The sequence below is a fragment of the Gavialis gangeticus genome, unplaced genomic scaffold (assembly GCF_001723915.1).
Source record: "Gavialis gangeticus isolate Ggan-Ray unplaced genomic scaffold, GavGan_comp1, whole genome shotgun sequence".
In the NCBI taxonomy this organism is placed as follows: Eukaryota; Metazoa; Chordata; order Crocodylia; family Gavialidae; genus Gavialis; species Gavialis gangeticus.
The window spans coordinates 56,751,084-56,760,977 of NW_017728993.1; the positions used below are offsets into that span (position 1 = coordinate 56,751,084).

The 9,894-nt window shown below is 46.9% G+C and overlaps 1 protein-coding gene across 1 annotated transcript in view; it reads left to right on the top strand.

Annotated features, from left to right (window-relative positions):
* NMNAT2 (nicotinamide nucleotide adenylyltransferase 2) overlaps positions 1 to 9,894 on the top strand; it is a 135,378-nt gene that overhangs the window by 92,251 nt on the left and 33,233 nt on the right. Inside the window, exons 4-6 of the mRNA XM_019501750.1 lie at positions 1,172 to 1,250; positions 7,470 to 7,596; positions 9,204 to 9,284. Coding sequence (XP_019357295.1) covers positions 1,172 to 1,250; positions 7,470 to 7,596; positions 9,204 to 9,284 — 287 coding nt within the window. The remainder of the gene's footprint in view (positions 1 to 1,171; positions 1,251 to 7,469; positions 7,597 to 9,203; positions 9,285 to 9,894) is intronic.

Consider the following 9,894-nt stretch of genomic DNA (forward strand, 5'->3'; position numbering starts at 1 on the left):
CAAACCCCCCAGCCACACCCCACATATCCACACAAACCCACATGCTCCCTCACCCCACACACCTATCCACCCCCTACATACCCTCACCCACAGCCTCCCTCACATACCCACACACACACAGCCCCCCACAAAACCTATACCCACCCCATCATCCCCCCACAGTATACAAGAGAAAGACTTAATTTTAAGCTATTGTTCAATCACCTCTATGTGCACTACACAAACACATGTAAATCAGGACAAAAATATTTTTGAAGTCAAATTAATGTTGTAAATGTTTGATTTTTAGAATATAATTAGGTGTTTTTCTGGTTCTGAGATGGCAAAGGTTGTGAGGTGCCCCCTTGCAAAGGGAGGGGCTTCCAGTGGCAAAAGTTGGGGGTTAGAGGGTGAGACTTCCAGTCCCAAGATGGTGACCATTGGGCGGGGTACCTGTCAAGGGGCAGTGCTACCCATGTGGCCCTCAACAGCTCGCCAAAACTCAGTAAGCAGACCTCCACCCAAAAGAATTGCCCGCCCGTGGTCTAGAATGTTTTCACATGCTGTCTGACACCTGGAGAGGAACTAGGAGGGAAGAAGGCTTAGCCATTTCCAGGGTACGTCTACCCTGCCATCATGGGAAGTTGTCGCCTCCCTTTGATCTAGCTAGCTGGGGCACCAACGGTAGCCCAGCTGAAGAGGCACAGGATCCAGTGAGGGCTGTGCAAGCATACTTGGCTCCTTGGGCTCATGCCTAGACTGTGAGCTTGCTGTGAAGTCTATGCTGCTACTTTACCTTCACTCCTCTTGGCACCTAAGCTTGCTAGGTTAAAGCTAGTGGGGGTGTGCCGATGCACTGCAGGCTGAAGTCACACCTCTGACTGCAGTGTAGGTGCATTCCTCAGCTGGATGCAACTAGGACTGGTGAAGAATAAAGAGGGGGCAGGGATGGAGCCATTTAATAAGAGGCAGGTGAGGAAGATGCAATGAGGATGTGATAATAAAAGTTATTTTTAGCTAATTCCATCCTTTGATTCCAGGCAACCCTGGTGGTGTTAACAGGGATGTTCCCAGCAGGATGGTCGTTCTAGGTTCCCTTTCCTGGCCTCTTCCACTGCTGATGAAGCTGTGTAGCGACGGACAAAGCAACATTCACACAAACTGTTTTTGCTATGTTCTCTCCTCTCTCCAGGGTGGACCCGTGGGAGTGCTATCAGGACACCTGGCAGACTACATGCAGCGTGCTGGAACACCACCGTGATCTGATGAAGGTAAGTCGTATCTGCGGTCTGCAGAGGGGTAGGTGTGAACAGAAGAGGAGGTGATGCCAGAAAATGTTTAGGACCATGCATATTTGCTGTGTGGCTTTAGTGTCATGGGGATGTGTCCTGATAGCAGCTTGGATTCAAAGCAAGAGGCATTTTCATCAGTGTGGTTATGTATAGTCAGCAATAGCCCTTACAGGCAACTGGTTTCATTCTGTATCAGGCTGAGTCCATTACACCACTGCCATATATATTTCGTGGGCCAATCCTGAGCTGGGATAAAACAGCAGCATTCCATTGAAGCCCAAGGGCTTATACTGATTTACCTCAGCTGAGGTTCAGGGCTAGTATGAGTACGTGACTTATAATATTGCACATGTGCTTAGCCCAGCTCTCTGATAAAAGAACTCAGTCTTCTAGGACTGGGTGCTCATGTCATCCTCTGACAGCAAAGTACAAGCCCAGATTGCAGCAAATGATCCAGCCTGATCAATATACACACACAGTACAAAACCGATCAAATCGCCAGCGGGCAGGAGAAAATGAAAATCCAATGCTCCTGCTCCTCTAAAAAATAATTGCTCAAAGGATTCCAAACAGTTATAGAAATTACCTGGTTACTAAAAATAGCAAACTAGGAAATGCTACCAGTGCCCAAATAGCAGCAGCCTTCAACTGGAGACACTTCTTAGTCCTGACCCAGATGAATCATTCATAGGACACTTGTAATAACTAGTCTGGAGTAAGTGTAATGTGTTCAGGAACATCAAATCCTTCATCTCTGCAGAGGATTGGAGAGGATGACACTTGAAGATGATGCCAACTCGATGTGAGAAGGGCAAGCTCGGAGCTAACCAAATGCTGACATTACAAGCCTTATAAGCAGTCCAGGAAAAAAGACAATGTTTACAAAACAAGTGAAAGATGCACTGCTTACTTACCCAATAGCCCCACAAACCCAAACCTGCTACACTGGCCCAAAAGAATGACTCACATCTGAGAGCCTCTTCAATGCTAGGAAAGCATCAAAGAACAAAAGACCTAATCCAGGAAGAAAAGTCCCTCCACATGCCCAGCCAGAGCTGAGAAAGAAGACCACAAACCTTGAAGAAATGAGACTTCCTGCCACCTTTGAAGCAAATGGTTTCAGACCAGCATCCTACACTCCAATGTCTGCAACAGGGGAAGAGTTGGTGAAGCCAAGGTGTCATCAAGACCTAGAATGAAGGGGACAAAATGGGCAGGTGTGGATTGGGAAGAGGGACTCCCCAACAAAACCAACAAAGCTGATTAAAAAAACAAGAAGTTTTGGCCTGCTACTTGCCTCTTAAGTACCAGGCAGGACTGATTTGAAGGCATCATGGCAGGGGGCAGGTTTGGAGGAGGACTGTGAGAGAGAAGGTGGCAGCTTTAGCAATTTTGATGAAAAGCAGGAAAGGAGAAAGTTTGGAGGAGCTTGAAGAAAAAGGGGGAAGTTGGGTGATTGGCTAATAGCCATGATAGATGGGGGCCAAATGAAGAAGTGTGTAAAAGCATGGGTGCCAAAGATACAGCTTGTGGGCCAGATCCAGCCCATAGAGCCTTATCGTTTAGCCTGCTGTGCTACCCAGGGGTCTTGGACTGACCTGCACACCACATGTGGCATGTGCTGGGGCCCAACTCCATGCAGTGCTGGATCTGGCATACCTGTGGTACACCAGGCTGGATCCAGAGATCTCACAATGTCCCACGCTGGACCAACCCTGCATGCTGGATCCAGTATGTGGGGCCAGTCTCTGGGCCTAATCTGGCTTGCACACCAGCTCCATGCCACTCCTCCAGCCTGTGGATTGGCTTGATGCCACTGATCCAGCCCGCTGGCCCTGATGAATTTGACACCTCTGCCCTAAAGTAAAAACAAGTTGGTCATAGGGGCCAGAAGATTCATAGATTGCAAGGCTGGAAGTGACCCAAGTGATCATTGGCTCCAGCCCCCTGCACCAAGCAGGAAAAACACCTGGGGTCAGGTGACCCCAGCAAGGTGACCGTCCAGTCTCTGCTTGAAGATCTCCAGGGTAGGCGATTGCACCACCTCTAGAGGAAGCTTATTACAGTCTGGACACCCCGACTATGAAGAAGTTTTTCCTAAGGTTGAGCCTAAATCCATCTTCCAGGAGTTTGTAGCCATTATTCCTGATTTTCCCCTTGGGTGCCCTGGTGAACAGTAGCTCCCTGAGCCCTTGATGTACACCCCCAGTGCTGTGGTAAACTGCTGCCAGGTCCCCTCTCAGCCTTCTTTTCTTCAGGCTGAAGAGTCCCAGGTCTCTCAGCCTTTCCTCATATGGCTTGCCCTTTAAGACTCTGATCATATGGATGGCTCTTTGGACTCTCTGAAGTTTGTCCATGTCCTCGTTAAAGCGTGTTGCCCAGAACTGGATGCAGTACTCCAGCTGTGGTCTCACCAGTGCTAAGTACTGCGGAAGAATCACCTCCTTGGCTTTGCTGGAGATTCACTGATTGATGCATGCCAGAGTATTATTTGCCCTACTGGCCACACATTGCACTGCCAGCTCACATTCATACTGTGGTCTGTTGTTACCCCCAGGTCCTTTTCATTCATGGTGCTAGTCAGTTTGGTACCGCCAAACCTGTAGGTGTGTTGGGGGTTGCTGATCCCAAGGTGGAGCACTTTACATTTCTCAACATTGAACTTCATCAGGTTCTGATCTGCCCAACGTGCCAGCCTGTCTAGGTCCACCTGTAACTGTAGCCTATCTTAAAGTGTGACCATGCTCTCCCATAACTTGGTGTCATCTGCAAACTTGGCCAGTGAGCTCTTCACCCCATCCAAATCATTAACCAAGATGTTGAAAAGTACTGGACCGAGCACTGACCCCTGCGGGACACACTGGCCACTTCTCACTAGGATGACACAGACCTGTTCACTATGACTCTCTGGGTCTTATCCTGCAGACAGTCAGGTGGGTGAGAAACTGTCTCAGAGTTAAGCCCACAATCCTCCAAGAGGGACACAAAGATTGAGCTGAGGTGGTAAGAAAGGAAGATGGCCTCAGTTGCTGCATTTTAACTAGACCCAAGGAGAGGAAGCAAGCATTTATGCACCAAAGCCAGAAAGATGCAGACTATGGGAATGGAAGTGCAAGATGATGAGGGCCTGCATGAAAGTCCTGCCAGCTTAGACGAGCACTGAAAGCCAAGCAGCAGGTGTCTCATGTGATGATGCTTCATGGTGCTACTCCCAGCCACCCCAGCCCTTCCTCTGCAAAGCTGACTAGAGGAAGGAATGCCAGAGCCCCACCAGCAGTGTTGTCACCTTGAGAGAACAACTTGGGGAACAAGGCAAGTATTTCTGAGCAACTTCAGATCCACCTTCTGCCCAGGTGAAATTTTATGACAGCTCCAGGTCCTTTGAAGGGAAGCAGGTGGAGTCAGTCCCTCAGGAGACCAGAAGAAAGGGCTTATAGTGAGAGTGTAGGATGGATCAGGACAGCAGCTGCACAGCACTGGAAAGGTAGATTCCTCCCTCTCCCTAACTGCATTAGCATTCGTTTAAAGCTGTTAGCTCACAGGGCAGAAGCCACTACAAAACTCTGCAATTAATTAGGTCCCGTCTGCTTGCTTCTTGCCTCCAGTCAGAGGCGAGTGGAAGGAAGGAGGTGGAGGGACCGATTCAGGAAGTAGTGGGATTTGATACAAGAGCTGAAAACTCTTATATCATTATACCATAATTCTCCCCTAGGATGCAGCAAATTATCAACTTAAGGGTGTCAGATCCTGACTAAGGTGTAGGGGCTGGAGCCTTGGAGAAAATTTGACAACCTGCAGCTCTGAAATATAATAGGGTGGGGGGACTCTGTTTGGACAGGTGCAGCTACCACACCACAGAGGCTTGCTCTGTCACATCAAGAGCTAGCTCTCCTCTGCAGCTCAGGATTGCTTCCTGAAAGGGAAGTTCAGGGCTCAGAAGAAAGACAGGTCACATGATAAGGGACTGGCTGCAATCAGGTACTGCAACATGGACTGAAATGCACTATCATCTAGCAGCTGTTCAGTGGCCCACGTGAAATGACACTGGAGAACTCAGCCAAGCTCCTGTGGGCAGGTGGCTGCTTTACAAAGCCCAGCACCAATTAGCACTAATTGGAAACCATTTTAGCCTACTCTGCAGAGTCACAAAAATGGAACAGATCACAAAGACTTTCCTTCTCTGTCACCCCAGAGATGGGTGCCTTAGACAATCTGATGACAGACAAAACCATCCTCAACAAGCACTCACTGGAACCTGTTTTAACAGACTTAGCACAGTGGGCCACTGAATGACCCCCTGTGGCATAGAAGGGGAACACACTGTTTGGCAGTGGGGGCTCAGCTCATAGCTTCTCCCTCTGCCAGATCCCTATTCTTTCATATCCAGGATTGTCTAGCTGGCACAAAATTCATGATAGAGGACATTTGAATGGGGGTTTTGTAAGCTTAAAAGAACACTGGAGGGAAAAAAAAACAAACTAGAGCTTCCAGGAAAAAAACAACAACCTGCAAGTAAAATTGTAATGTATAAAATCAGTCCTGAAAACTGTCTGAACATTTCCCAGTCTAGGCACAAAAACCTGCTCATCTACCTTTACTATGATTGACAATAATGGAAAAAACTGCTGATATTTGACTTGCCTGTCAACACATTACTCAGCTCTTGTGAGGGGGCGAGGAGAATGTTGCAAAGCTGATAGAAAATCTGTGAGTGCGTGGACAGAAGTCATATCTAGGTGTAACGGCATCTCCCTTCGTGCTTAGCATTGGCCTTCATCTTACACCCAAAAACGCAAGAGAGAAATGCTTATTGATTTATCTTGAGAGTACAGGCAGCCAGCAACTGTGTGGGGCTAAACTAGAAAGGAAGTTTGTGTTGGTGTTTTATTAAAACCAAGGTTTGGGGCTGTCTTCTCAAAGTGGTTATGTACAGATCAAGCTATTCCCACACCACACGCATCACAAGTAGGTGAGTGCTGTACTTATGGAGGCACTTAGTGGACACATTCTTTCTGGGGGCCTAAGACTGACTCAATTTGTGCATGATCATTGGGTAATTAGATAATCAAACTACTTTGTACATATGCGGATTCTTTTGCCTGGGAAACCTAATGATTTCAACATGAAAAATACTGGATGAGTGGACTTGTGGATGTAAATTTAGAGGACTTTTTAAAAAATGTGCCCCTTCTTCTAAAAGGTAGAATTAGTTACAGTTTTCATTGCAGTTGGTTGTATTATGTAACAATAGGATTGCAAATCAGACTGCTCATGTATGACACCTAGCATAGCCAATGCTGATGGGTGGGGAACACACTCTTAAGCTTAGATGTCCTGTGACAATTTCAGCTCTTGGGCAACTCCACCACTTCGGTGGAGTCAGTACAAGTCAAATTGGAAAGCCAACAGGTTTGCAGCAGATTAATCTGGTCTCTTGTGTCTTCCTCCCACTCCTTCCTTCCTTTTTTTCCCACTTTCATTTCTCAAAAGTAAGGCACATTCTGATATTGAAAAATAACATTGCTTTGTACTGCATTGCTGTTGCACTGTTCAACAGACTGGAGTGCACAATGGACAGATGCAGCTTTATCAGCACCTCTTTCAGTACAACAGGGCTAGCTAACCAACTTGTGAGTGGCTAAGGGCTGCATGTTCCCTATGATGCATACCAAATATACCACATGCCATGCCCCTCACTGCACTACACAGGCACTCCTACACTGTGGGGTCCCTTGGCCCTTTGGGCTGCCCCATCCCACCCTCACGGGGGGCAGAGGTAGGACGAAGCAGCTGGGTGAGGAAGGGCAAGCCTAGAAACCTTGGCAGCAACAGCAAGAGAGTGATGGAGGGAGAGGGTCTCAGACTAGGAGCTTAGGGCTGAGAGTCAACCCCTCATGGTCCATGGATCCCCACTTGGACAGCCCTGCTTTACAACACAGTTGTTACCCATAGGACCATAAAGCTAAGTGCTCTGGCTTCTTTGCCATTCATTAGGTCACATGGCCCTTCTCTTTCCACTGGTTGAGAGTGAGTCTTGAAATGAGACTGACTGTGTCTCATGCTAAAAATGAAATTAATTCATGGGCTGTGGGGCCAGCTATGCAGCGAGACAGAGAGAGAGGTCTGTAGATCTGTGGATGGTTTTCTAGCTTTAAAGAAGTTGCATTATTGACTCCTGGCATTTTTTCTCCATCCTAGCGAGTGACTGGCTGCATCCTCTCCAATGTGAACACACCTTCCATGACACCAGTGATTGGACAGCCCCAGAATGAGTCTCCACAGCCCATCTATCAGAACAACAACATTTCCAACAAGCCTACTGCAGGTAGGCCTCGGGAGAGACTTCTTGAAAGGGGGAGCGAGGAAAGCCATTGCAGTGTCCCCCTCAAAAACTAAAACTTGTTCCCCAGAGACTGGGGAGAAGAACAAGTGTAAGAGACTATATCCAAGAAACAAGAGTGAAGGTTTGGAGTCACTGAAGTTGTGCAGAGTCCCAAAATGTATCATAAGGGTGAACTGAGATTCTAAGTTAATGCAAATCACCAAATCTGGGGCTCAGGTTTGGATGCGAGAAGACCTATCTTTGACTGAATCCTTTAATTATCTTTTGGACCTTTTAAGTCTTATTTCTGTCTTCCTGCAGTCTGTATTTTTGGTGGAGTTCTAGTGGGGATGAGTTTGTGCCATGTGAGGGTCGCTTACCTTTACTACAATCTCTCAGAGCATCAGCCTCACTGGAAGCTAAAAAGGGACTTAGTTCCTTCACTCTTCATATCTGGTTGCTGAGCAGAGTTTGAATTAGAAAGTTGCATTTCACTTTAGCCCTCAACTTAAATTTATCCTCTGCCGAGGCATAAAGTTTACCCACTTCAAATACAAGATTTTCACACATCACTTCTTCCAAGCCTCCAAATTGTCAGACTCACCGACCATATTAACTTCCTGTTAATCAGATATGGAGTTTTTCTTATCAATGGCACTATTTCAGATAGAAAACATGGGAGTCATCACATGATGCCCCCTGATCACTGTTTGAGAGAGGAGGACTCTGTAAAATGAACTGATGATTTCAGTTCAGCTTTAAGTGAGCACAGGGCAACTGGCATTAATTAGCAAAGTGAACAAGGATCAAATGGGCCATGGAGACTGACCTGCCCTCTATAGCCACGCATGGTCTCTTCAAATTAAGTTTAAAGGCTCATGGCAGGGCCATGGGAGGAATCTGCACTGCCAATGACTGTGCAGCAGCTGTTTTGTGAGCAAATAAAGGACCTACAATTTCATTAGCTGTTACAGTGGCAATGATCCTGATGAAAAGGTATCTTATTTTCTGCAAGTCTACAGACACACACTAAGGACATGATTTTACATACAGCAGGCCACCTGAGGTCATTATTCCCTTTCTGTGTGCAACCTTGGAAATTCCAGGTGCCTTTCCAAGCACATTCTGCTCAGGTTACTGGTTTAAAAATCTGCATTGGATAAAATTAGAGTTTTAAGCAGAATCTGAAATCAAGAAACAGAACAAGAGTTTTCAGAGTTCAGGGCTATGGTGGAGAAACCAGCATGAGTGGCACTTTCAGCAGGTTACTGGGCAGGAGCCTTTACATAAGTTTTTGGGCCCTTTCAGAAACAAGATGGGGAAAAAGGCTCTTTCAAGTGGCCTTTTAAAATGAATATTTTAAATGAGTTGAATGGAAATAAGGCTTTATGTGACTCTTGAGTCCATCAGGGCTGGTAGAAGGAATGCAGAAGCTGGAGATGAGCCAAATGATTTCAGAGCTCAGCCAGCAGAGAAGACCATTGATTTCTGTGGACTGAGTTCAGTGCCCTGTATAGAAACACCAGTCAGTCTTATGCAGTGAAAAAAATGTTACACCAAGATCTCAGACTCCATGCCAGCATCTTACCTGTTTCTTTCTCTCTTTTTAGTGAAGATCTTGGGGAAAGTGGGAGAAAGCCTGAGCAGGATTTGCTGTGTTCGCCCACCAATGGAGCACTTCACATTTGTGGGTATGCTGTCAAAATACAGATCCTTGCATTCATCTGTGAGCCTGCCCCAACAGCTCTGCTTTTCCATCCAGGGATAGACCTGCAGCTGACATCAAGCAGGCAGTAGTAATGACATCAATGTTATTCTGATTTATACCAGCTAAGGAGCTGGCCCCCAGCACTGTCTCAGACAGTGTCTTGCAAGTTGTCACAGAGATTATCCAGGGGGAAGCAGTACATACACAACCCCCCCCACCTTCCTATTTTCCTGACCTCTCCCACTCTCCTGTTATATTTCACCTGGAGCTCCCTGTGATGAGAAGCATTAGCTTAACCAGCAGCTTCTGCCCTGTTTCAGCCTGGCAACACAGGGTGAAAAGGCATAGCAACAACTATTGCCTTGCTCTTTCTTGAGTTTATCTAGATTCAGAGTAATCCAAAAAGGGGGAGAATCCATGTCCCACATACAAGTCCTCGGGCACACCATCTCCAAACATGAAAGGAAAATCTAAAGGGACTTTGGATGCACAGGCATGAAAGCCAGACAGCTAGGTACTCTGACCTCCCACACCATGCAGGCCACAAAACCTCACCCAGCAATTTCCCCGCTGGGTTCAGTAACAGGGATGAC